At 48.1% G+C, this 27,426-nt stretch overlaps 1 protein-coding gene across 1 annotated transcript in view; it reads left to right on the forward strand.

Annotated features, from left to right (window-relative positions):
* The window catches only part of PAPPA2 (pappalysin 2), a 103,904-nt gene that overhangs the window by 11,835 nt on the left and 64,643 nt on the right, over nucleotides 1-27,426 (forward strand). Inside the window, exons 3-5 of the mRNA XM_054384607.1 lie at nucleotides 17,812-17,957; nucleotides 25,828-26,121; nucleotides 27,029-27,221. Coding sequence (XP_054240582.1) covers nucleotides 17,812-17,957; nucleotides 25,828-26,121; nucleotides 27,029-27,221 — 633 coding nt within the window. The remainder of the gene's footprint in view (nucleotides 1-17,811; nucleotides 17,958-25,827; nucleotides 26,122-27,028; nucleotides 27,222-27,426) is intronic.

Below are 27,426 nucleotides of genomic sequence, written 5' to 3' on the forward strand. Positions count from 1 at the left end.
TGTGGATGTTCCTTAGTACAGCCAAAAGTAACCCCAGTGAGAAAGTGAGTGAGACAGTAGGCAATTTCTTCCTAGCAGTGTAGACAGATTCAGTCCATTTTGGTGAAGGGTCTCAATAACTTTTCTTGACCTCAAGTAGCAGTCTGGTCTAGTGGAAGGTGTCCCTGCCTACAGTGGGGGAATGGAACTAGATGACCTTTAAGGTCCCTTCCAACTCAAACCATTTTACGATTCTGTGACTTTCTTGACCTTAAGCAGTCATAAAATGCTTTTATTATCTTAGCACATCCCTCATGTAAAATCTCCTTCCCTTGGGCTGCAGCTTAGAGAAAGGCAAATCAGAGGGAGAATGCTTATGAACAGAGGTAGCTCTAATGCTTCTTAGCTGGTGGACACCTCAATGTGCTTCCAGGGCCACACTTGGTGCTAACATACAGCCTCATCCATGCTAGCAGGGGAAGGAAAGATTTGGAAAGAAGGGTCTTAAAGCTTTGGTGGGGATGGACGCTGCTGTAGCTGAGGCAGGAGCTGCCCCCAGCACTGGGGCAGGGGATGATGCTGGAATGATGGCAGCGTTGCTGTGCACAATGCGAAGCCATCAAGTCATCTTGCTGAATCCTTCCTTGTCAGAGCACTGGGACTGCTCAGAGAGGCTGAGGAGTCTCCTTCTCTGGAGATATTCAAAACCTGCCCAGACAAGATCCTAGGCAACCTGCTCCAGGTGAACCTACTTTAACAGGGGGGTTGGACTAGAAGATCTCCAGAGGTCTTTTCCTAACCCCACCATTCTGTGATTCTGTGATTTCTTCACCTCCTCAATAGCATAACACAAGTCCTGCTGTGCTTTGAGACAGACACCACCCATGCCTAAAATCTGCTAGTGGAACTACGTGCTTGTGGCTAGAGGGATATCTGAGCAAGAGATCTGGTGAACAACTGAGTGTAGACACCCCTACAACAGAAGCCACAGGAAGCAAGTCAGGGACTTCTCATTCACCCTGACCCACCCTGTGAAGAACAAGGGGACAGACAATGGCAGGAGGGCTGCCTGCTGTCAGCCTTCACCCAGGCTCGTCCTGATTTACAGCGTTTTCCAGGAGCTGCTGGCAGAGCAGTGCCAGTGTCTGGAGTAGAACTTGCCTTGGTTTGCTGCACGGGCATCTTCTTGCAGTGCCTGAGTGCTGCTGGAACTGGTGCTTTTGGAAGGGAAGCAGCAACAGCTCATTAACAGCAATTAACACTCAGCAAGGATCTCCCTCGGGCAGTTAGTCAATGAGAGTCTGGTGTGTGACACAGTTAATGTGAAAAGAAAAACTGGAGTGGAGTGTGGAGAGCAAAGTGAAGAAGGACAGAGCTGCTGGGCCTTTTGTCTCACTGCCCAAGGTAACAGCAGAAATTACCAAAGGGAGGTGGAAAATTACAAGGCAACTCCAGCCTTTTGGTAGTCTCCACTGGGATGACCTCAGCTGGGATATTGATGTGTCCCTGATGAACAGGACACTTGATGGGCTTTAATGCAAGCTTATCCAGCCTCCTGTCCTAAGGGAAGCATGCTTAATTGTGCTAAGGCTGCTTGGGAGCCTCCCCAGCAAGTCTAATGAAAACCTTCAAAAGCTGATCCAGATTAGCCTTTGCTGAATGTCTCTCATGGACAACACCTGGGGAAGAACAAATCACTGAGCTATTCTCTGGCACTGGAGCAGCCCGTTATCAGATGAACCTGATTGGTTAATCTGACCATAAAAGGTATCAAATTGAGAGCAGGTGAGGCAAGGATGGTATCTTGGGGGTAAGCCACCCAGACCTTAATCTCAAACAGGCAGTAAGAAAGCATTCGAATGAGCTGCTCACGTGCTCTCCACTTTTCCTTGTTGGAAGGACACCTCAGCAGATCTTCCTCACAGTGAAAGAAGATGTGTATGTGCAATGTCACTTCAAAATGACATGCCTTGGGAACGACCTGAGGTCAGCAATGCTGTTCAAAAGCATAGATTCGGCTGGGGATGGTAAGTGTCTTCCTTTGTTGATTGTGGTGCTGGGTCACTTGCAGGATAGACAGAGAGGGTGTGTGATCTGCAAGCTCTTGAATTCACTGCCTGGGAAGCATGGAGTGGAAGAGACTATTTGCTTGTTTGATGCTCCCATGAGGAAAACATAATTAGGAGGTGTCCCTGCTCAGGAACTGAGCTCTGGCTGCCTTTGAGCTCTCTCTGGTACCTCTTAGATTTCTTCTGGCCCATACCCAAATATTAGCATGGTGCTCCCATGGGAGCAAGCCTAAAACGCAGGACTAGAGGCTTCCAAGTATGACAGTGAGGAGATGGGTGCTTTAGGGATACTAAAAGTGGCAGTGATAGGTTCACTGACTTCTGAGCTTGTCACTTCTCCTTTCTAGTAGCTCTGCTGGGACTCAGGAGATGCTGTAATAAACAGGGCTTTTTGCTGGCGCTTGATGGCTTCTTGGTGGATGCTTTAAAGTTTCATGAGTGTGGTTGGATTTGAGCTCATCAAAGAAACTTAGTCTTCTCTTGTAGGAAATCTCACTCTCTTTGAGGTTTCCCATTGATTACTGGTTTCAAAACCTGGCAAAGATAGAAGGGATTGTCCTGAGTAAAGCCTATTATATCAGGTGGACAGGATGTCTACCAAGCTGCTTGCTCATGATGGGACTTGGAGGCTATATCCAACATTCCTCTGGGTGACTCAGCTCCCTCAGAACTCTAGCTTGAGGGAAAAGACCACAAATTTGCTTTTGACTTTCTCCAAGTATGTTGGAGAGTGTTTGGCATGTTATTACTCCTTGGTAAGTGTCTGGTGTGCTGTGCCAAAGGGGAGCCCACAGGTGGGGCTTTGCTTCTAAGAGGAAGGATTTAGGGTGGTGAGATCATGGATGCACCATGGGCTTGGTTGGTGTCATCTAGAGGGCTTTGCAGTGTGTTTCTGTTTATGTCCTTTGGGGGACTGCAAACCCTGGCCTCTAGCTGCTGCCTTTGCTGTCCCTGCAAGATTCTGGAGCATTGTAAGCTGTGGAGGTTACACCTTTCCTTCCATGTGATGCATTTACCTGTCCCTGTGTCTTTCCTATGTCCCAAACTTTATCATAAATGTGTTGGGAAGCTCAAAAAGTGGGACCTTACAAAACTTGGAGGAGAGGGCAATTGTAACTTCTCCAGCATGGGTTGATAAAAAGCAAAGGATAGATGTGGGCTTTAACCTTGGGTGATGAGAGATCTGTGAGGAGAAGCATGGGTGTGGCAGAGGAGATGGTGATGGGGGCTCCAGCATGGAGGCACACTCTCTAGGGCACACATGGCAAGACCTGTGTGCCTTAGAGGTCTGAACAAGCCTTTGCACTGTGACACCAGGCCAGTGGGACTGACTTCATTCCAGGGGTGAAGTGACACCAAGGTGCATCTGTCCAAGGGACCACACAAAGTGTTGGGGACACTGCTCAAGAGCAGAAGACTCCATGTTGCAGTGACCCCTGCTGAGACCAGATCTCTGTTGTGCTACCCTGGGGACTGGAAGAGATTGAGTAGAAGAGGTGTCCAGGTCCAAGAGCTGGTTCCCGGCCCCTGGCTTTGGAGCCGGCCAGAACCGCTTGCTCTGTACATCAAGCTGTAGCATGCAACTGATGCTAGGACAAAACTACCTCAAGTTGCAGCAGAGAAGATGCAGACTGAAAAAAAGAACCTTGACTGAAAAGGTTCTCACTGAGACAGGCTGCCCAGGGAGGTATTTAAAAGACAAGATGCAGTGTTGCAGTGCTGAGGGACATGGTCTAGAACCAGCCCTGGTAGAGTAAGATAATGGTTGGGCTTGATGATCTTAAAGGACTTTTCCAACAAAGTGATTCTGTGATTCTAAAAGGAAATAAAATCTCTAGTAATCTATCCCTTTACTTCCTGAGGTAGAAGGCACAGGGCTTAATTTCCAATAAGCTTCTGCTGGAGGATGAGTCTTGCTCACTCCCCCAAGCCTTCCTGTAAGCACAGAGCTGTTGGGCAGCATGTTCCTTGAGGAACCTGCCAGGTCCCCCTAGAAGTGACCACATCTCCACGGGAGAGGGAGAACACGATCTGGATGTGAGCAAGGGGAGAGGACCCTGCCCAGTGGCAGCCTGGGCGCTTTCAGGGGGGTGGAAAACAGCTGTCCCAGATGTGAGCTATTGTTCTAGCAAACACTGCTGTCTGGGGGGCTCACTTGAGGGGGCTGATTGTATCAGGATGACAATTGTGAAGGCACAGTGTGTGTGCTGATGGCTGGCCACGGGGAGGGTCACTCTTTGTCTTGATGCTCAGCCTTCCCCACGGCTCCTCCTCATCCTGCCATACTCTTGCCTGTGGGTGGAGGACACCAGCTGAGACCTTGGCCAGGCTAGTGAGAGCCCAGGAACTGAAATGGCAGGGCAGTGAGGAGCTCAGCAGCCATCCAGTGGCACACCATCAGCTTGGCGTTGATGGGGTCTCTGGGATGATTTAATCCAGGTTTGGGTTGGCAGGCTGAGCTGTGGCCATTAACTGAACATACTGCTTCCCGTTTTCCTTGGCCCAGTCACCACCATGGTTTAGGAAGTCAAATTGCCCCTTCACAGAGCAATGGGGAGAGAGATGGAACTGGTCCTGCAGAGCCCAAACCCACTGAGATGGTGCTGGGAGGCTTGGGAGAGAGCGAGGATGCTGAGCCTTAGCAACTGTCGCCTGCCAAGGGCTGTGCTGGGAAACAGAGGCAGCCTCAGAGTTTTGGTGTTTTTTTTTTTGTTTGTGGTTAGTGTAGGATGGTTACAAAACTTCCCCAATAAATTATCTCCTGGCCTTTTTATATCCGTGATGAAGGCATTTTCAGAATGCTGGCTTGAGCGTGCCATGCTCTGGCTGGGACACCCGATCGTCTGGACCTAAAAATAAGTTGAATGCTTGGGACTTGGCTTTTTCTCTCTCTCTCTTCTTCTTCTTTTTTTTTTTTTTTTTCTTTTTTCCCCTTAATAAATACATAAAAAAGCAGATTTCTGTAGTGCGTAGCACAAGAAAGACATAAACCTGTTGGAACAGATCCAGAAAGGCTACAGAAATGATCAGAAGCCTGGAAGCTGAGAGAGTTGGGGTTGTTCAGTCTAGAGAAGAGAAGGCTCCAGGGGACCTTCTTGTGGCCTTTCAGGATTTAAAGGGTCTGCTCAGGAAGATGGGGACAGACTTTTTATCAGGCCCTGTTGTGGCAGGATAAGGGATAATAGGTTTAAATTAAAAGAGGGAGATTCAGACTAGAGAGAAAGAAGACATTTTTTACACTGAGGGTGATGAGACATGGGCCCAGGGAGGAGTTAGATGCCCCATCCGTGGAACCGTTCTAGGTCAGGTTGGATAGGGTTCTGAGCAACTTGATCTAGTTGCAGATGTCCTTGCTAACTGCAGAGGGTTTGGACTAGATGACCTTTAAAGGTCTCTTCCAATCCAGGCCATTCTGTGATTCTAAGTTTGGTTTGAATAGGTTTCTTTTCTTATTTTTCTGTGTCTTGATCCCATTCCTGGACAGCGCAAGGTTGTGAATTTTTCCCCTGTGGTGAGAAGTTTAGGGTGAAGACAGTGAAGTTTTGAATCTTTTGGCAAGACTGGATCTTATCATCATGGTGAAGAGTGCCTGAGGGGAGGGGTTATTGACCACAGTGCTGTTGTTCCCCTTGTGGGGGAATAAGGACTTGTTAGCACCGTAGAATCATAGAGTGGTTTGGATTGGAAGTGAGCTTAAAGATCATCTGGTTCCAGCCCCCTGTTATGGGCAGGGACACCTTCCATTAGGATCAGTTGCTCCAAGCTCCATCCAACTTGGCCTTGAACACTTCCAGGGATGGGACATCCACAACTTTTCTGAGCAACCTGTTCAGGTACCTCACCACACTGACAACGAAGAATTTCCTCCTTGCACCTCATCTAAATCTTTCCTCTTTCAGTCTGTAGCTGCTACTTGTCAACATCTAAAGGACAGGTGTCAATAGGATGGGGCCAAATTCTTTTCAGTGGTACTCAGTGACAGGACAAGGGCAATGGGAACAAACTGGAATCCAGGAGGTTCCATCTGAACAAGAGGAAAAACTTATTTGTTGTGAGGGTGCCATAACCCTAGATCAGGCTGCTCAGAGAGCTTGTAGAGTTGTCTTCTCTGGAGAGATTCAAACACACCCAGACATTGTGATCCTGGGCAACCTGCTGTGGGTGACCCTGCTTTAGCAGGGAGGTTGGACTAGGTGATCTCCAGAGGTCCCTTCCTACCCCCAACATGCTGGGATTCTATGATCTTGCTCCCCATTTGTGAAGCAGTGAGGTGCTGCTGTTGATGCTGGGGCTCTGATCCCCTGCCCCATGGTCTCTGGGTGGGGAAGAGACATTTAGTAAGAGGAGATCAAGCTGCTTGGTCCTGGATAAATGCGAGGCAAAAAAATGATGCATTCATTTCTGCAGTTCTCCTTTGTCTGGAGTGCTGTGCTTTGAGCCTCCTGGCCCTGAACCTCTGCTTAGCTACCTGAAGTTCACACAGTGCTGGGGGAAGACCCAGAACGTTGTACCTACCTGTGTGTCCTGATCTTTCTGCCTTCCCTCAGGAGACAGTGAGCTACATTATAAAACACAGCAGTGAAATTCAAGCTCCCAGGGACCCTGGCTTGTTCACAGAGACCTTAAGACCTCCTTAAACCTGGAATGCTGCTTCATATTTTTGCTGCAAGCAAAAAAAAAAAAAAAAAAAAAAGAGAAAACTGATTTGCAGACCTGCTCTTGTGGGTTAGGTGGGACAGGGCTTATCTGTGCAACCTTAGACAAGGAGAAAGTGCTGCCTGTGAAGCTAGGTCCTAGCTTGGGATGGTTTTTATTTTGCTTTGAAACAAACAAGCCAGGCAGTAAGTAAACCCAACCTGGGTTTGTTTAGCTTGGAACCTGCTCTAGAATAACTTGCCACTGTTGAGTTCTGCCTCACAAAACCAGAGGGCTGCAAAGCTCTTTCTCCATTTCCCCCGGTGTGTCTTGCTTGCTCTGTCTCACACGTGTCCTCTCCAACACCAGTGTCTCACCAGCCAGCATCAGCACTGTTGGAAGAAGGTGAGAACTTACCCAGCGTGGTGGATAGTTACTCCAAAGCATGTTGCTGTGCTGGGCTGTGGAGCAAAGCCACCCAGGACAACGCTGGTCTCACCTCCTACCATAAACTGCTGCTCTGCTACCTTTCTCTCTGGCAGGACTCCCTTGAATGATCCAAAAAACTGTATCTTTATTTCTTTGGAGTTCTTATCATTAACGGTTTCCAGCTGCTGATGGTTTGAAGTCTCGCTACAAGAAGGATATTGAGGTGCTGGAGCATGTCCAAAGGACAGGGAAGCTGTTGATGGGTCAAGAGCACAAGTTTTGTGAGGAATGGCTGAGGGAACTGGGGTTATTTGATCTGGGGAAAAGGAGTGTGAGGGGAGACTTTCTCATTCTCTACAAGTGACTGAAGGAAAGTTGGAGCCAGGTCAGGGTCAGTCTCTTCTCCCCAGTAACAAGTGATAAGACAAGAGGAAGTGTCCTCAAGTTGAAGGAGAGGTTTAGGTTGGATATTAGAAGGAATTTCTTCACTGAAAGGGTTCTCAAACACTGGAGCAGGCTCCCTGGGGATGTGGTTGTATCCCCACCCTTGGAGGTGTTGAAAGGTGCAGAGACATGGTGCTGAGGGACATGGCTTAGCACTAGCCTTTGCAGAGTCAGGTAATGGTTTGAATCTATGATCTTAAAGGTCTTTCCCAACGAAATCGATTCTGTGTCCCCTGTTCCCACCATGAGAGCAGCTGGGAGTTAAGCTGCTGTAAAAGCCTGACCCTGCATCGTTGTCCAGTCTAATGAAAGACATCCCTGTATCTTGATGGCTCTCAGATGGGTCCTGTCTTTTAAGATGATCTCACCCGGGTGGCAATCATAAGCTGCTCTGAGAAGGAGGTGGCCATGATTCACTCAGAAATAGAAAGGCCAAGCAAGCAAATGGAAACTCCCTATTGACCAGGTCCTTGCAGTTTAAAAGGGTTTTTACTACCTATTCCAGCACACGTTTGAAAATCATCTGCATTTGCTCTTCCACACTCCAATCAGATGGGTTTTAAGCCATTAAGCGCCATTGGGTCAATAACCACTATTTTCAAAAATCTATTAAACACCCATTTCCGTGGAAATAGAGCTTTTATAATTGATCACAGCTATCCACTCCCATTAAACCAAACCCCAAATGCTATCAACTCCCCCAAGATGTAAAGCACTCAAATGCAGATTGCCAGGACAGATTTATCCCAGGGGGGAAGTTGATTGCCCATTATGCTTAAGCAACACAAGAATTGTCCCATAAGCCAGGAAGTTTATGGGACTTGCATGGATTTGTCCCCCCAGAGGGGGTAAAAAAACAAAGGTTCATGGGGTGAAGCAGTAGTGATAACACAAGCTCCTTAGGGAGCTTTTTGGGGAAACATTTGGCTTATTTTGTGTTAACTTCAAAGCCTTCAAAAAGGCTTTGGTTGTTTCGTTGAACCAATGGATGCAGAAGGTCTGAAGTGCTGAGTTTGTGGGTCAGTTCTTGGCAGCATAGGGGTTTCCATGTTGAATTATAAAGAGCTGCATGAGGAAAGCTGTTGGGAAGATGACCTTGCAAAGAGTTGATCCTGATGTCTGTGCTCTGGGAAGGGAGCCCATTGGGGCTGCTGGTGTGGTGGTGGACCCTAAAGCAGGCTGTGGAGGTGTGAATGTTGTGGGACTGCAGGTGTTCCCTGCAGGCTGCCTCTGGGTGAGAAACAGCTCAAAAGATGGAAGACTGGTGACGAAGGGTGACAATGTGGGGTAGAAGAGTTTGAAAGAGTAGACGTTCTCACTGCAGGATTGCTGTTGGCTCTCCCCATGCATGGGAGTTAAGAGTTGTGCCAGTCTTAAAGTGCTGTGGAGAGACCCTGTTTTCCCCTACTGAGTGCTGGTGATGGAGGGTTACAGCTCTGGCAGGTCCACTTCAGGAGATGAGTCAAAGGGCTGGAACCCATTGGAGTGGCTGTTGTCCGCTCTGAGGGCAGCCTCCAGTTTTCAGGGGATGCACCAATGATCCCAGCCCTGGCTCCCACATCTTGGTCCAGCAGAGAAGCACAGGAGAAAGCTCTGTGATCCAGCTGTCCTTTCCCATTAGGCCTTTGCTGCTTACCATCCCTGCCAGACAGCAGCAACCCTCTGGACAAGGGCTGGCTGCTGGGGCCAGCCTCAGGTTGCCATGGCCCCTTGGAGAAGAGGTCAGGTAGTCCCTGCTGAGACAGAGGTCATACTTCCCTTGTTCACATCTCTTCATGCCTCTTTCAATCAGCTTCACTGCAGCCCTCTGCTGTCTCCTCCATCCCTGGGTTTCTTACCACTGTGTGTGCCTGATCCTGAGCCAGCACTCCTCTTCCTGCTGCTCTGTCACCTCTCCAAGCCCTTTCTCTCAGCCTGTGTTGTGGGGTCATGCCTTGATGCCTCCTCTATGAGGCTACTGTATAAAGATGCCCCTGGTTCATAATGCAATGGCTTCTGTGTCAGGTACCCAAACCACTTGACCTTCTGGGATTGGTTGTGGTTGGTCTTGGTGCTTTCCTCACAGAGGCCTTTATACCTGACAGCTGAAATTTGCAGGTTGATTTAAGGTGTGTCAGAGAGGACAACCAGATCAGCCTCATTAAGATCTTTGCTCACCCCTGTAGACATCACTGCATGTACCATATTCACAGAATCACAGAATGGTTTGGGTTGGAAGGGACCTTCAAAGGTTGTCTAGTCCAAACCCTCTGCAGTGAGCAGGGACAACTGCCTCTAGATCAGGTTGCTCAGTGCCCCAAATAACCTGACCTGGAATGGTTCCAGGGATGAGACATCTTCCACTTCTCTGGGCAATCTGGGCTAGTGTCTTACCACCCTCAGTATAAAAAAAATTCTTCCTTCTTTAAGTCTAAATCTCCCTCCTTTAGTTTAAAGCCATCACCCCTTGTCCTGCCACAACAGGCCCCACTAAAGTTTGTCCCCAGCTTTCTGACTGACCCCTTTAAAGTAATGAAAGGCCACAAGAAGATCACCTGGAGCCTTCTCTTCTTCAGGCTGAACAACCCCAGCTCTCAGCCTGTCCTCACAACAGAGGGCTTCCAGCCCTCCCATCATTTCTTTGGCCTTCTTTGGCCCCACTCCAACAGGTCCTTGCCTGTCTTGTGCCAAGGACTCCAGGGTTGGAGCTTCAGCTCCACTTTCCCTACTCAGCAGGTCTGTTCCTTCTGCTGCTTGTTTTGTTGTTGTTTTTGTTTCTAAAAGGGTCTTTTGTGTTTTGTTTTATTTTCACTGGAGTCAGCTGGATTTCAGGGAACTCCCATTTCACTCCTGTCTCCCCAGCATCTCAGCTGCAGTGGTGTCTGCTTGTCAGTCCTGTTTTTTCCATTCTTAGTTCAAGCCTTTATCCCTCATGGAAGTCAATCTGAAGCAGCTCATTATGAGTTCAGGCCAAGTTTTCTTTCTCTCATCAACTCTTCCATGATTTCTACATTGCTTACCAAAACCAGGTCTAAAATAGCATTTGCCTTTGGCTGGTGCAGTGATGATTTAGGGAATAACTTCTTAGCCAACACTTCCAGGAACAGCTAGACCATGCCATTGTTAGCAGCAGTTATTCTTCAGCCTATCTAAGGGCTAAATGCCCTGCAGGACTTTATGGTCTAACACTGATGTTATTGTCTTTCTTGCCCAAATCTGACCTCAAGAAGTTGTACACCACCATCTGATGCAACTGGGAGCTTGCCTGCTGTGTGTGCTAGCCATCTGCAGCCTTCTCAGTCTCCTTCCCCAGTCGGAAGGGTCACAGCCTTGAACCACAACTTGTCTGTTTGATCCCATCTGCAGCTTTGCCAGTACAAGTCTGACCCTGTAGCATCTGCTGCTGCTTCAGTCCAGGAGCCAGATCCACCTCCCACATGGAGACTGAAGGTTACCTCTGAATCCAACAGGAATTGCTCATGCATAAGGGAAATCCCTGATCTTGAAGGCCCTTATGTAGGAGTGATTTGTCCTGTCATCCTCTTTGACATCTTGACACTCAGCCACTCATTAAACTGTCTCTTAAGTGGTGCTGCCAGTGATGGCTGCTTCTTACGCTGTTGTACTCATACTGTCAGTGCCTCAAAGGTGAGTTTCTCTAGGCAAGTCCAAGAAGTATGTGAATGCCCTCATTCCAATGCTCTTTGGTTGGTGTCCAATATTCAGTGAAGCTGATGAGAGACTCCTGAGGACCACAGAGAATCATGGAATTGTTTGTAAGGGACCTCCAGAGGTCGAGTCCAACTGCCCTGCCAAAGCAGGATCACCTAGGGCAGGTCACACAGGAACACATCCAGATGGGTTTATTCCAGCAGTGTTGTGCATTCTGCAATTGTAGGGCAATGTCTGGCTGTTCCTCACCTTCCCTTCACCTCTTGCATGTGTTTTGTATCTGGCTGTGTTACCAAAGCCTGTTCAAATGAGAGTCATTTGGATGTTGCTGCCCTGTCAAGTTGTCATGATGTTGGCAATGATATTTGTGGCATAGCAGAACAGTGCTGGACTGGAGTCAGAGCTCCTAGATGATAGTCATGGGGGATGTAAGTAGTCTGAAGCTCAGTTCAGCTTTTGCCTAAAAAATACATCATCTCCACCTAGCTATATTAAAGGGAGAAATTTCAGGGCAGGTAAACTTGAGTGTGATTTTTAAGGGAGGCAAGGCTGAGCATTGTCTGGGAACACGGATGAGGGTTCACGTTCTAGCAAGGACTGTTCATGTATGCAAGATAAGACCCCCTAAAGAGTCAACCATGAAGAGGAACCCTTTGGTAGGGCTGGAGCAGAAGATGTTTGCTTTGGCTCACCACGTGAAGGAGAATCTTTCTTCACTGATGATTAGAGTCTGCTCTCTGAAAATATTCCTGCCACTCGATTCAGCACCTGTCTTAGTGGATTGAGTTATGGCTCTTGGGATTTTGGCTGGTGGCTCAGAACAAGGTTGTTGTATGTTGCCTCAACCCTTTTCAGCCTTGAGGGAGCGTGTTGTCAGCACATCAGAAATGTTAGTGGCAGGCTGGTGCTCGTTCCTGGCAAGTCTGGGGGATTTATCTTTTGTCAAGTAGGGGGTTGGGGAAAAGGGAGCCTCATTTCCTGCTTTCCTACTCCCCCCAAAAGAAGAGAAATTTCCTTGTGGAGGGTGAAGGACATGAAAGCTGAGCCAGGAATCCCCTGTGACTTCATTAGACTGTACGGTTAACTAGAGCTGGCTGGACCTCAAGTATTTTCTAGCTATCCATGAAGGGCACTTGGACAACTTCCACCCAACCTCACTCCCACATCCCCTCTGAAATGTCTACAGGGAAAAAAACCTCCTATTTTTGAATTGCACTGGAATTCCTGTGGCATTACACACTGCATCTTTTGCAGCACCCAGAGAATTCAGTTTGCTTTGTGGTGCTGCATGGGACATGTGCTGGCCTTGCTTTTCATTCAGAATTACCATTTTTTACCTTTTGGTGGTGGTGGCCACATTGTGGCCCCAAGGCTTCCTGTTATGACACAGCAGTCACTACGAAGTGCTGCTCTTGCTTCTCTTCTCGCACCCTAAACCACATCAGGCTTGTGTTACAGCTTGATTGTCTATCAGAGAGTATCCATCATAGTATCCATCATAGATCCTCTCCTCTCTGCCACCTATGCACCAGCAGTGGTCCTGTTGTTACCACCAGAAACTGCTGCTTGGAAAAGCAGCAACAGCTCTGTCTCTCCAATGTTCCTCAAGTCTTCTCCTTTGACCAAGCTAGCCCAGAATGTGGCTTATATCTACAAATACCAAGATGCTGTCTGTCCTGTGTACTAGGACAAAATCATCCAAGGAGAAGCATGAGAAAGGGATGTGAGGGTCCTCCAGGGAAGCCTGAGATCACTGGTAGAGTGTGATATTTTTTTTTTTTTTCAGCTGAAGAGAAAGGAAGCTTTGGGTCTTTAGACCATAGTGTGGTATGGTCTAGTGCCATTTTCTGTGCAAAGCTGTAGTTATTTGATGTTTTTCTCATTTTATGTGATGGGGAGAAGAAGGAACAAGACTCTGAGAAGAGGTGAATGATTATAGGGCACAAGTTGGAACATGAGAAATTTGGATTAGATGTTAGAAATTTTCTTTAAGGTGGTTAAATACTGGAATATGTTGGCACGAGAAACTCTGAACAGCTCTCGTATTCAGAGCTGTTTGGGTCTAAGATGGAGATGGCCCTGAGCAACCTTATATAACTAGATCTGTTTAGAACAAGGGAGTCAGATTAGATGACCTGTGGAGTTCCTCTCCATCTACAGCTATGAGTCTCTATTCCACTATTCCGTGGTGACACTGTCTTCCTTCCCTTTCTAGATAGCCTGAAATGTCACACAACGACAGCATATCATTAAGCCTCATATAGAGCTATGTGCTCCTGACCCAGCATCAGGAGCACCCAAGCATTAGTGAAGCTCCACTGTGCTACTGTAGAGCAATGCAAGCTCTAGACTTCTTCCCCAGCTTGCTTTCTGCCAACAATGAGACCCACAAGTAGCCCAGTACATGGTGTGGTACCTAAGTCTGCCTTAGAGTGAGATTATCAGACAATGTCATTGAGCAGAGCTTTAAGTCGATAGCATCCCAGGTCAGAATGGTCATGGAGGCCCTCCTATCTAGACGTCTCCCTCAAATACCACCATTTCAGATGGTCTTCATGCCCACACTCCTTTCTAATAATGGCAGCCCCTAATCTCTCTCTACACTTGCCTATGGTCTGGATGCACATTCCACTCTTCTAGGGTTGCAAATACTCCCCAGCTCAAGGTGGTGTTGCCATGCAGCTAGTTGTTCTCCAAAGAATTCTGCCTGTTCTTGGAAAAAACATTTGCTTTACCTCTGGAAAACCTGATATCCCTTCTCCCTTTCTCTTCTGCCCTACTCCTTGGGGTTGTTTTCTTTTTTGCTTCTTAGCTGGTAGCTGTGCCTCCATGTGTCCTTCTGGTCTTCCTTGTGTTTGTGTGTTGGCTTGCAGTGCCCACCCTGCTATAAATACCACATCAGGTTTGGAATATTCTGGTCCTGTAGGCACTGAAAAGCTATTTGGGGAGCCAAGGAGAGGGCTGTCATTTAGGCTGTTTGTTGAGACCAAAGGCTGCTTCTGCCTTACCCCTGGGAAAATCACAGAAGCGCTGGAGAAGAGGGAGAGTATGACCTTGGCAGTAAGCAACAGGCAAAGACGCCAGTTAGATGCTCCTTGTCTAAGATGAGGATGCCAGTGGGAAATGTGGATTGAGGGCAGTTGAATTTGCCCATTCCAGAGCTATTTTGGTCTTGGTCATGTCTTTGGGGACATCAGCAAGAGGATATTTGTGTTTTCCATGCCAGAGTGGGTGAAATCAGGGTCTACTCCTCCATCCATCTGAGCATCTCTCAGTGTTGGAATGGTTCCTCCTGCCCTGACAGAGCCCTGAACTATCCAAATCTCTCAATGGAGGAAATTGCAGTTATTTATAATTAAGGGCTGACAAAAAAAAAAAAGTTGCTAGTGTCAAGGGAATGGCAGGCGACAGCCAGAAAAACATCATGTCTCCAGAAGAGGGGTGGCAGGAATATCCCTCTGAATAGGGCTGACGTCAGCTCTCGGAATTTGGACAGCCTGGAAGGCTTTGGGGATAGTTTTCCAAGATATCATAGGTCAGGAATCAACATTATTTTTAAGTTTGTGTCCCCCGAGCCGCTTTGGTGCATGAAGGAGACTTTGCCTCCCTCTTCCCCCTCCTTTACTCTCTATTTCTATGAATTTTTTTGCTTCTCTTCCTTCCGACTCATGCCACAAATATGTCCTTCAGGTTTGTTTATTCTTCTCCCTATCTGTTCCTCCCGGCCTGCTCCCGTCTTGGTTGGGTGGCAGGGATGGCGTCAGCGTGGCGCGTGTCTGGGATGCTCAGGCGAGGCATCACAGAGGGCAGATCATGTTCTCCTAATTTGCCGTTTCCGGTTGGGAGAGTTTTCTCTCCACAAGTTGATGTGGCTGGGGAAAGTGTTCTGGGAACGCTGCTTTGTGGTGGGAGATCTCAGGGCCTGGTGAAGACAAGTTGGTCATCTCCTCTCACCATTAAATGCTGCCATAGAGTCCAGCCAAGCTTTTCTAAAGCAATTTGAAGTTTTGATGCTGCTTTGTCGCAGGGAAGGTGGGTGAGACTTCTCCAGCCCAAGATGGCCTCTTGGGGCTGGCTGATAGGAGAGAGCTAGTCAGCAAATCCTGATTATCTGACACCTCTCAAGTCAGCAATAGCTTCTGAAATGTTTTGCTATTTCAGACCGAGGGAAGTGGCAACCCTTGGTTTTACCAACTTCTGTTCTACGTGCCACCCTGCTTTAGTCTACCTCTGGAGTCCTTTTCCTCTATTTTTTTCCTCTTTTTTTCTCCTTCTCTTCCATTTGCTGTAGCAACCTCTCTCTTTCTGTTGGTATAATGACTTGACCTAGGGGCCTTGCCATCTCAAACAGTGCATTTGCACATCTCTCATTGGTTTTCCTTCTCACTTCACATCTCAGATGAGAACATGCCTTTTTCCCCATGTTCAGCTTTTTGTCCTTCCTTCCTTCCATAACTCAATGTGGGGAGGAATGCACTAATGGACACTGCTTTTACAGAAGCTGCTTGTTCTGTTCTCTCTCCTGCACCTTCATGGCTGGTCCAGTGTAAAGGAACGATTGCATTCCCTTCATAATCTCTGCACAGCTCCAAGATGCCAATTGCTCCTGGAAGCATGGGAATAAGAGAAATGCTTTCCACCACCTTAATGTTGCTGTTGGCCTTGTGCTGCAGGTTTAGTCATTCTTATGACATATTTCCACAATGGTGCATTTCCATCATCGTTCCACAGTGGTGTATTTGAAGCCTCTCCGTGAGTTTTTTTTCCATGCTTAGACTCTCCTAAATCAATGGATTCCCAAACTGAGGGTCAAGATCCTCAGATTTTGAAGACTTAGAGGTAAGTCTCAGAGAATTAAAGACAGTGTCTTCTAGGGCTGCCTGTTCTAACCCTGTCTGAGCTCATGAGGTTAATGGCACTGATGGTGGAAATGGTAGTACTTGATTTAAAACAGTATGTGGCACTTGCAGCACAGTCCAAGACCCTCCAATCCCAATGCTATTATTATTGGAATTATTGTTGTTATTATTAAGTTAGATCCTGACCAGTTTACAGAGCTGATGACACGAACCCCCTAAAGATCAGTGCTGGGACTGTTGATGTACCAGTGAATGGAATACAGACCTCTGACCTGGGCAGAAACACCCATACACAGGGAAGAGTGAAACCTCAATTTCCTGACTGCTCTTGTTCTTTTTCCAAGGGCAGAGAGAAGTGCCATGTCATGAGGATCATTTCGTGGACATCTAGATGTATCCACTGGTGTTACTCCTCTGCTGCACTGTCTGTTGCATACCCACCTCTCCTAGCTCGTTTTCTTCCCACACCCTTTAGAAATGGATGTCTTGGATGCCTCAATTCCAGTAATTTTCTTGCTCTTGCAGCTCTCCGTTCCCAGCTCTGGAGACAGGAGGCAGTCAGCAGTGTTGTCAGGAGGCTTTCCCCACTAAATGTGCCCTTTGACAGATCCACGTCAAGAGATTTCCTTCTCTCCCCATTAAACTTACTTTGGGAGCTCCTGTGCTTCTCTGCCCTGGCTCCTGCAGACATCCCAGACCTCCTCTCAGGGAGGATTCAGGTCACGTGCAGAGACACCTTCATGTGAAGGAGGCCCTGCAGTTGGGTCAGTGACCAAGGGACCCAGACAGCACTCTTCTCCAAGGTCTGTTTTGAGGAGAGCTGGAAGAGAGATTTGTTGGAGAACATTTTGAGAGTTTTTGCTCATGCTCTTCCTCATACAACACACAGGGACAGGGGTGAGGTAATGTGTTTCTTGATGTGCCTGTGCTCTGCAGGGACCCCTTCTTACCATGCACTGCCACCTCTGGCATACTGATTGTCCTAGAGGGCCATGGTTATGAGCTTCTCCAGACAGACTGGAGAAGACTTCTTGGCCCCAGCTGGCAAACCCTCTCTGCTCCCAAAAATAAGGTTTGATGTCCGTTCCTGCCTTGCCTGAAAAGCCTTGTTGGAACCAGATGGAGTTCTGGATTCTTTTACACCTGAAAAGCCTTGTTGGAACCAGATGGAGTTCTGGATTCTTTTACACCTGAAAAGCCTTGTTGGAACCAGATGGAGTTCTGGATTCTTTTTTCTCTCCTAACATCTTAAGGAAAAAATAATTTATCACCCTAACCTTCCCCCAAATTCTACTTTTCTGATGCCAAACCTCTTCTCTTTTCTCTAGCAAGGCTGATTTCTACATTTCCTTTGTTCTCATTGTTTCTCCTCCCATTTTGTCTCCTTTTATACTGTTCTTTGGTATCTCTCCTGTCCCTGTTATTAGCAAACCATGTCTAAGAGTAGAGCTTGTCATCAAAGCCACTGTTACTAGCAGAACTTCTTCAGATTTGCATGACTGCCTCCCACCCATGCTCCTAGCAGAACTTGCACCTAACAGAGCAGAATTAGTAGCATCATGAAGCACCCTGTTGGAACTTGATCAGTTTTACCACACTTCATCAAACACGGTTGGTTTTGGAGACTTAAGGATAGGTTGTCCAGATCTGTTGCACTCTTTCTAGGATAGCTACAGGTGACTCCTGCTTTCCTCTTTGCTCTGTTGAAGTCTCTGCTGACTGTCTCCTTTTCCTTGTCCTTGCAGGGCATACATGAGCGTGAAGGAGCTGAAGGAAGCACTGCAGCTGAACAGCACTCACTTCCTCAACATTTACTTTGCCAGCTCAGTGAGGGAAGAGTTGGCTGGTGCTGCCACTTGGCCATGGGATAAAGAGGCCCTTAGTCACCTGGGTAAGTAAGTGAACCCAGTCATGGGGCCTCAGGGTTGTTGGTTTTCCTCACTTGGTTGACCTGACAGAAGGAGACAGACATGGTCATGCTCAGCACTGAGGATGTTTAAGAAGGTGATGATCACAGGCTCTGGTTGTACCAATAGCAGCTGCAGTAAGGAGTGGAGCTGCCTGTTCCCCATGCCCATGTGGGTAAGGTGGTGGGGTTACACCCTGACAAGGGACTTGCAGGCTTCTAATGGTGAAGGCATTGGGGCAGAGAGCTTGGAGAGACCTGCAGGTTCATTATGAGTGCACGCTCTTGAAAGGGATTTAGACTTGCACTTGGCTTCTCTGCAACCTTCTAGGTCTGTCTTCCAGGATTCTGAGAATGGGAACTTTCCTTTGCAGAGCGTTAGTGACAAACAGATAAACCAGGAGTGTTGGTGATTTCAGAGCTGAGACTCCAGAACTGAGTGACTCCAGAGCTGACCAGGCAGGGAGCACTGGCCACTTCCAAATCCAGCTGCAGATGTGAGGATGACTATCAAATTAAATTAAACCATGTTTTCATATCTTGGCTAGCTACCTGCTGGAGTCAAGGTTCTCCTTGGCTTCAGCTAATTCCAGGCAGACCCTTAAGGTCATCAGCCCTGGCAGGCTGCAGAAGAATCAAAGTGGCAACTGCTTCACTAGAAGGTGAATGTATTGTGTCTTCTCCTGTTTCTGCTGCCTCTCTATTCCTGCCTCTCCTTCCACCTCTTCAATGTCAGCGTTTTCTGGCACAGCTCTTTCCACTTTGCAGTCAAAACATCTGAAGTGTTTTTCAATAAGTAACTGGAAATAATTACTGCTGACACCTGCATGGCAGACCTAACCTTCTTCTTTTACAAGTGCGTGATGTTCGAACCTTGAAAGCTTTAGACTGCCGCTGAAGACCTGTTTTAAAGTCCTTTTTTGCCAGTTTCCCTCCCTCAATGAGTTTCAGGCCTGTTATTTCAATAGTGTATTGCCACAGTCACTTGTTGAGGAAGGCAAATCTCCATGAAATTTATTCCTTCACCTTCCAAAAATCACTTCCAAGGCTCAGCTTGACAATCATCCTACTACAGCAAGTGCTTAAGCCACACGTTCCCTTCAGACCCCTCCCAACGGCTCTCAAGGAGCCCTACGGAAGGGTAATTGGGGTGACGGGTTGCATCAAAAGCTTGCATTTAGCTCTGGTCTCAGATCTTGCGTCCAACCAGGGACACAAGAGGTGGCACCATTAGGAAATATTGGGTCAGGGTTTTACCACGGAGGTTCAGAGGAAAAGAGGTGTTGTCTTGGCTCTGGTGCCAGAACTCTGAAGTATGAAGCCAGATCTGAACTTCTTTGAGGCTCCGGCAGGCTGAAGTTACTTTGGTTCGAGACTGTCCTTAGTTTTAGCTTTAATGAGCGGGGGAGGGAGGGTGGTGGACTCTGTTCTCTGGCAACAGGAGGCTCCACCACATTGTTGAGTGTTTTCTGTCATGCACAATGTATAGTATTATCCAGCACAGAAGAAACTTAGGACTGTGCCCTTTTTGCCAAGAAGGCCAATGTTATCCTGAGTATACACCCTTTTAATACTAGAAGGGCTGTGGTTAGTAGGTCAAGAGAGGTTCTCCTCCCCCTCTATTCTGCCTTGCTGAAGCCACATCTGGAATATTGTGTTCACTTCTGGACCACTCAGTTCAAGAAGGGCCTCAGGGAACTGCTTGAAAGAGTCCAGCACAGAGCCACAAAGATGATGAAGGAAGTGGAACATCTCCCTTATGAGGAAAGGCTGAAGGAGCTGAGGTTCTTTAGCTTGGAGAGGAGGAGACTGAGGGGTGACCTCACTTTATAACAACAGGAAGGGCAAGTGTTAAAAGGACAGAGCCAGGCTCTTATCACTGTTGTCTAATGATAGGACATGGGGCAATGGGTGCAAGCTGGAGCAGAGGAGGTTCCATGTGAACATAAGGAAAATTTTTTTTTTTCACTGTGAGGGTGACAAAACACTGGAATAGGCTGCCCAGAGAGATTGTGGAGTCTCCTTCTCTGGGACATTCAAAACCCACCTGGACATGTTCCTGTGTGACCTGCCCTAGGTGATCCTGCTCTGGCAAGGAGGGTGGGCTGGATGATCTTTCGAGGTCCCTTCCAACCCCTAACATTCAATGATTCTGTGACTGAGCAGGCCATGAACGTATGGCTTTTGGCAAAATCTCTCAAAACTGGAGGATCTGAGCAGATATGAAGGTAAAGCAGTGAGGAAAGAGCAACAACAACCCTGGGAGCAGTGAATAGTAGTTTGAGAAAATTCCTGAGCTTCAAGGACCTAATAGTGACCAGGGAGTGAAAATAGATTTTCACAGAAGAAGGGTCTGTCTCAGAGAAGACAGCCTCCTTCCCTGAATCTTGCTCATCTTCTGTCTATCCTGACCTTAAAAATATGTAGGCCAGCACACAAATCCTGCTCCACTCATGCTGCTGCCTGCCATGCTGCTTTCCCCTACAGACCCTCTCATGCTTTGGCTCTCCTCCTGAACTGAACTGGCTCCTTGAGTCTGATTTGACTTCTCCGAGAAGCCAAACTGCTTCATGGCTGCAGAGACTCTTTGTCAGATTTTGATCTGTTTCTGTCTCTGAACTTCAAGAGAAGTATCAAGAGACTCTTACTTTCCAACTGCCTTCCCTTCTTTTTTACCACTTCCTCTCAACCCAGTGCTCACTGAACTTACTGTTCTCCATCAGTTCTTCTCTTAGATGTTTTTTAATTTGCTGTTTGCACTCTGAGCTCCTTAGAAACCATTCGTTCATGACCTTTGAGTGTCTTTCAAGAGGGTCTTCCTCACCTTCCTGCTGGTATCTTCACCTTCTGGAAGTCTTCAGTGAAATCTTTTTTTTCATTTCCTTCTCTTCATCTCTGCTTGTTTTGGGCTACCAGAAATTCAGTGACCACTCCTGTACTGATGACTTACACATCTATGACTTTCCTAACATCCAAGCTGAACCTCCCCTGTCACAACTTGAGGCTGTTTCCTTTTGTCCCGCCCCCTGCTGCATGTGAGAAGAGACTGACCCCTACCTCTCTCCAACCTCCTCTGAGGTTGGATGCTTCTGTAGGAAGTATCTCAGCTGCTGTGGAGTTCCTTGCCAAGGTCAGTGTGTTATCTTCTGCCAGAAGAGAAGAAGAAACAGCAGCCAAACAACCCAGCAACTGCCCTGACTGCAGAATGCAGAGAGTGCAGAGTGCCCCCCTTTGTTTTGGGTAATAGTTCTTAAACATTTCTATCTATCCAATGGACGTGTTTAGAACAATCAGTATTTTGCTTTCTTACACCCTATAGTGACTTATTTACACTCTTTCACTTTCTCTGTTTTAAACTTTGCAAGGAAAAATTAAAAAGACAGTTTCAAACCATCACACTCTTAGACAGAGACAACTTACTGCCAGTTAGCAGCAGAGATGGAAGATCTCAGGTCTGTTTGCATGACTCCCTGTAACGATGCAAACATGGTTTCCTCCATAATCACAGAGAGTCTCTCTCAAATTCAGAGTTCTTGCTTGGAGTCTGGGGTGAATTTTCTGCAAATGTGGAAGTAAATCTTTAATTACAAAGCATGAGGAGCTGAAGAACTCCTGTCCTATTAAAAAAAAAAAAAAAAAAAAAAAGCAAAACCAAAAAACACCTTAGCTTTCCACAGTGGAAATCCTTGCCTCCAAACCCCCTGGCCATGTCATAATGAAGAAGCTTAAACTTCATGTGTAGCCACATGTGAGCTGTATTTGCATAAACATGGTGGAAAGGCAAGGGAATTGTGAGTATTTGGTGTTATAAACACTTTCTGCAGTTATATAAGCTGAGGCCAGCTCATATATCTGGCTGAGGTCAGTGGATGCTGAAGGAGGGCCAGCCATTCCATCAAAGGTACCTTAAGCAATGGCCATCTTCCTGTCTGACTAACTGTCAGGCGGTTGTTCCATTAAGTGCTGTGACTCAGTGTTTGGGGAGGACTGGCCCTGTGATACAGGTTCAGCTTTGTGGTTTGCTGCTTAGAGATCCCAGGCTTGCTTGAAGGTGTGTCCTCTTCAGCAGCCCTGACCCGGGAACGAGTGGATTTCTCGGGAACCGGCTTCAACCACAGTCCTTCAGTGTTGTTGTTGAGCATGGGTAAAGGCAGGGCAAGATCTCAGGACTAGGAGATTCCAAGGGATATGTGAGTGAGGGTGAATTGTGGTCCACACCAGTGCTCCCTGGAGATATTCAAGGTGAGCCTTGACAGGACTCTAGACAACTTGATCTAGTTGAAGATATTGGACTAGATGGCCATTAGAGGTCCCTTCCAACCCAGACCATTCTACAATTCTAATCATCAACTATTCTGATGGACTGGGTACCTCTTCTTGCTCGAGCAGAGCTGAGGTTTGACCTTGGGGATATTATCAGCTCTACAACTCTAGCTGATAGTTCTGGTCTTGAGAGAAAGGATGTGAGGCCAGATATGAAGCTTTTCAGCTGCCTGCTTTTGGTTAGCTGAGCAAGTCCAGAGAAGGCTCTGGTTGATCTGCCTTGGAGCGCTGGACTTGATGTCACAGATGATATTGAAGGTTTTAGCTTGGTTGTGTAAATGCTGACCTTGGGGGCCACCTTGGATGGGTTGTCAGACGTGAGGGAGAGGGTGCCCTTAAAGCTCAGTGCAGCTCATCTCCCAGGGCAGGTGGAGGCAGAGGTGAGAAGGAAAGCCTGATGTGCAGAGGAGGGAGAGGGGAGGCTGGTCTTGCTGGGATGTTATGAACAATTCCACATTTGCCTTCACAGCCAGGACCCTGCAGAGGGGAAATACAACTTCCTGGTCTAAAGCTGGGAGCTCTCCCAGTGTGTCGGGGAGCTGTGGGGACAGGGAATGGAGGGACAGGAATGTTTAGAAGGCAGACACAGTTCTCATGCTGTTTCTAATCCTGACATCTAATTAGCTGTAAAAAATAATAATAATAAAAAAGAAGATTTAAAATACAATCATTCTGTGGAGTGTGGGAGAGAATGGGGGATAGGGGAAGGGACAGGGTATCCCAGCCTTGGCACCCTCCCCTCTAACAGTTCTGTCCCTCCCTGGACTGGAATCCCATTTATTCACCCTTGTGGGAAGAGCACTGGGTTTCTGCTGGAAGGAGAGCTGTTTGGTGGCAGGGCCTCCCATGCCCCCTGGTACTCAGCCCTGTTCCTTGTGGTTAGTGCCATGGGATGTGCATGGGGCTTTCACATCTCACTCCTCTCTTCATGAGGGCTCTTTTCTTTCTGTGTGCACATTCCTCCTCTCAGACCTTTGGGCAGGCAGCCCCCTGCCTTGTTCAGCCTGGGGTTTGGCTGCAGAGATGCCTTTTCTTTCTCTTCTCTCATGCCCTGTTTTGATTAAAAGGAGGAGCAGCTTTTAATGTGTCTCTTGGGTTCTCCATCAATGAGATGTCCTCTGCTATCTACAGCATTTACCACCCTGCTAATTGAGAGCAGGGTGGCTTGCAGAAACCTAAAGATTGACAGGACACAACATGAAGGTGCCCAAAGGATTTTTTTCAGCTTCTGCACCTTCTTGTGACCCATCTCGAGTCAACTAAAGGGTCAAGAGCTGACTGGTGGGATGCAAAGTCCTCCATGCTCTGGTGTTTCACAGCTGGGGATAAAGGCAATGTAGCTACTTTGTGACCCACCCTTTGCCTCAAGCCAAGCTGCCCTGGGAATAAGATACTCACACTGTGGGGAGGAAGAAAAAGAATCATGATTTTTTAGCTGAGAAACGGTGCCACTTGACAGGTCAGTGGTGTCTCTCAGCCCTTCCATGAACCACACACACAGATGTTCCACAGAAGATGCCACCCTTTCACAACCTTCTTGGGCTTGAGGGAATTGCTCAGGGCCTCTCTGAAGGCCCCTTTCCAACCCCCAGCCCATTGTTCACACATCATGGCTCTACCAGACCTGTGGTGTCCTGCCAGGTGATCTGAAGAAAGCCCTCTCTTGGAAAGCATGCCCTCTGTTAGAGGACATCAGCAGTCCTAGTAGCACACAGAGCCAATCCAGGAGCAGATTTCAAGCAGCCTGTGCTGTGGCTGGAGACAGGATCACACGGTGGCCCTCTGCCAAATTTAACTTTGCTGGCAGGGGCAGCAATCAGCAGCAGTGTTGCAGTAGCAGAGGCTCTGCTGTGAGGTAGTTGGCACAGCCAATTCTCCAGGGCCCTACAAAGGAGGGAGCAAGCTGTGCCAGAGCCAACTATTCACCATGCTGCCATCCAAGCTGTCTAGGCTACAAGTAGTTTGGCTAAAAAAGCCTCCTCTGCCATGGAGGTATTGCCTGGAGTCAGCATGGGCACATGCTGGGGTCTACTTTTTGCTCCTTGTCTTGCTGCTGCTCCCCAGCCCTTGCTCCTCCACCCTAAGGCACCATGTGGAAAAGTGGATGAGGAAATGAGAAGAGAAAAAGGGAGGAAATGGCCAATGAAAAGCCTCAGAGCAGGAAAGAAAATGCAGTTTCCACTGAGATTTTCATCTGGGCAAAATAAAAGGAGGCCAGAGAAGATGGGCAGAGTTTTGTCCCTGAGAGAAGATGGGCAGAGTTTTGTCCCTGAGAGAAGATGGGCAGAGTTTTGTCCCTGAGAGAAGATGGGCAGAGTTTTGTCCCTGAGAGAAGATGGGCAGAGTTTTGTCCCTGAGAGAAGATGGGCAGAGTTTTGTCCCTGAGAGAAGATGGGGAGAGTCAGTAAGGGTGTGCCTCCCAGGCCAGGAGTTGGAGATGCCGGCAGAGTGCAAGGGGAAGGGTCTGCTCCATCTACTTTCATCAACATCATTGATCCTTGCTCTTCCTGTCACAGGCAGGAAGGTGGGCAGGAGAGGAAGAGCACCTTGTCCTGCAGCCAAGGGGTAGCTTTTGGCAGGATCAGCATAGGTCCTATCCAGCTCCACACCATTGCTGTCAAGTGGCATCTCCAGGAAGTTTCTGGCGGTCTTTGTCTGCACCCATGCTTCAGCATCTTTGGCAGTTGAACTTGTACCACACTGACCTTTGTGCCCTCTTGAGTCAAGGCACTGGAGTGCCCCAGGAAAGAGGACTAGGGCTGTGATAGATGGGGAGGTTCTTCCTTGGTTCACTTGGTGCACCTTGCCCACAATGTAAACCACTCTGAAGGAGAGGAAGGGACCCTCAGAAACCGTGCTTTGGAAAACTCCTCTCTGAAATGCACAGTGAATTAAGGTCAGGTTTGTGGTAGCAGCTTAGTGGATTGCCACAGCACCTGAGAGCTTGATTGCTCCTTAGGGTCTGCTCTGGAGGATGAAGCAATGGATCATTGATGCTTTCTCAGAACATTTGAATCTTCATATGGACTTGTGCTGCAAGTGGCTTCTGGTTGACACAGCCAAGCGTATCAGGACTTTTCTAGGCACCTTGCTATTCTCCTCTGCCATGGGAGCTGACAAGCTTTAGCCACCTGTCTAGGCTAGGGAAGGTCTTCGACCTTCTTGTTCAAAGGACCATCCCTATAAACTCACAGCACAACTTAATTTGGCACCTTGGCTCTGAAACTCATCTGGAGGTATAAGGGTGAACCTAAGGAGACACTGAACTATAAACATGTGAAATGGTATCTGACATGATTGAAGACTTTTGGGGGAGAGGTGTGATCATAAAGGGAAGAAAAGTCACCCACCCCTTCCATTCTAAGAGGGCAATGCAGCCCTCCCATCCTATGTCCATCTTAAGATCTCCATCTAGCACTTCATTTATGACATGGAAGCACAATGAGAGGAGTTTCACCTAACACAGGTGGGTAACAGAAGCTCCCCACTGTCTCTTTCCTCTGGGTGATGTTCTCTGTACTTACAATTCCAGGTGGAGTTGTCCTCAACCCTGCTTATTACGGTATACACGGCCACACGAATACCATGATCCACGAAGTGGGACACGTCCTGGGGCTGTACCATGTCTTTAAGGGCGTGAGTGAGCGGGAATCCTGTGACGATCCCTGCAGGGAGACAACCCCATCTATGGAGACAGGAGACCTCTGTGCCGACACTGCCCCCACCCCAAAGAGTAAGCTCTGTCGGGATCCAGACCCCACCAATGACACCTGTGGCCAGACACATTTCATGGGGACACCCTTCAACAACTACATGAGTTACACAGGTAACTTCTGATTGGCCTTAGAAATGGTAAGGGGTCACCTTCCCTAGCAACCTGGGTTTCTCTCCCTTCCACCTCTGTGTATAGTCCCTTCCCTGATTCCCTAGCTGATGTTCTTCCTGGTGTGTTGGGATGGGGCAGGCTGCAGCCTGTGCTTGCAGTAGCTGCTTAGCTGTAGGCGGTTGCCTAGAATCATACAATGGCCAAGCTGGGAAAGACCTTAAGGTCATTGAGTCCAACCATAACCTGACATTTCCCTGTGCACGAATGTTAGACCGTGTTCCTAAGCTCCTCATCCAAAAGTCTTTTAAAACTCCCCAGGGATGGTGACTCCCTCCACTTTCCTGGTTTCCACCCTTCCCTCCCCCTCAGACTGTCATTGGACATGCACCAAGGCCATTCTTGTCTGTATGGTACTGTGCCTTTGTTCTCTAGTCCTGAAGCAACTTTATTATTACTATTATTTGTTATTACTGCTACTACTGCTGTAATTTTCGATCTTCAAGCCGAGTCCTTCTGGCTTGGTTTCTAAAGGCAAGCCAAAAAAAGAGCTAGTGTTCCTCCTGGCTACCCAGGAGGACCAAAGCCTGAAGAGCAATTCCATCCTCCTCTGCTGACCCACGGTGAGTCCCGCAAAGGATAGTGGCACTGTCCGGGCGATCAAGCTGGTGCAAGCTGGTGTAAGCTGGTGTTGAGCAAGTGCAAGGATGTGGAGCTGCTGAGGCAGTGCCATCTTGTGGCTTTGGGGACACACGACACCAGAAAGCCCTGGCAGGAGAGCAGCCACACGCTGGTGTCTCTCCGGCCTTCCCAGAGGTTCCCAAAACAGCGTTTGGAGATCAGGAAGGGTGCACCTTGTTACGCCCTGCCAGTCGATCCCTGCCACTCTGTCTGGCTTTTCTCGTCCTAGATGATGACTGCACCAACACCTTCACTCCCAACCAAGTGGCCCGAATGCATTGCTACCTGGACCTGGTGTACCAGCGCTGGGGGCAGAGCAAGAAGCCTGCACCCATCCCGATCCCTCCCATGGTCACAGGGCAGACCTGGCACTCCCTCAGCATCTACTGGCTGCCTCCCATCAGCGGTGTCATCCACGAGAGGTAAGGGATCTGCTTTTCCAATGGTCTTGGGCTTGCACAAGGAGAGACAAGGGACCCTCTGATGCAGACCACCCATCCCGCTCTCCCTTAGGCCATCCCCAGCACAGCCCTCAAACACAAGATCTGGATTGCTGTGGTGGCCCTGCTGGCACAAGGGCTCTCCTGCAAGTTTTCTGCTGTCAGGGTGCTGAGAGGAGAAGCCAAA

Source organism: Indicator indicator, chromosome 10 (assembly GCF_027791375.1).
Source record: "Indicator indicator isolate 239-I01 chromosome 10, UM_Iind_1.1, whole genome shotgun sequence".
Classification (NCBI taxonomy): Eukaryota; Metazoa; Chordata; class Aves; order Piciformes; family Indicatoridae; genus Indicator; species Indicator indicator.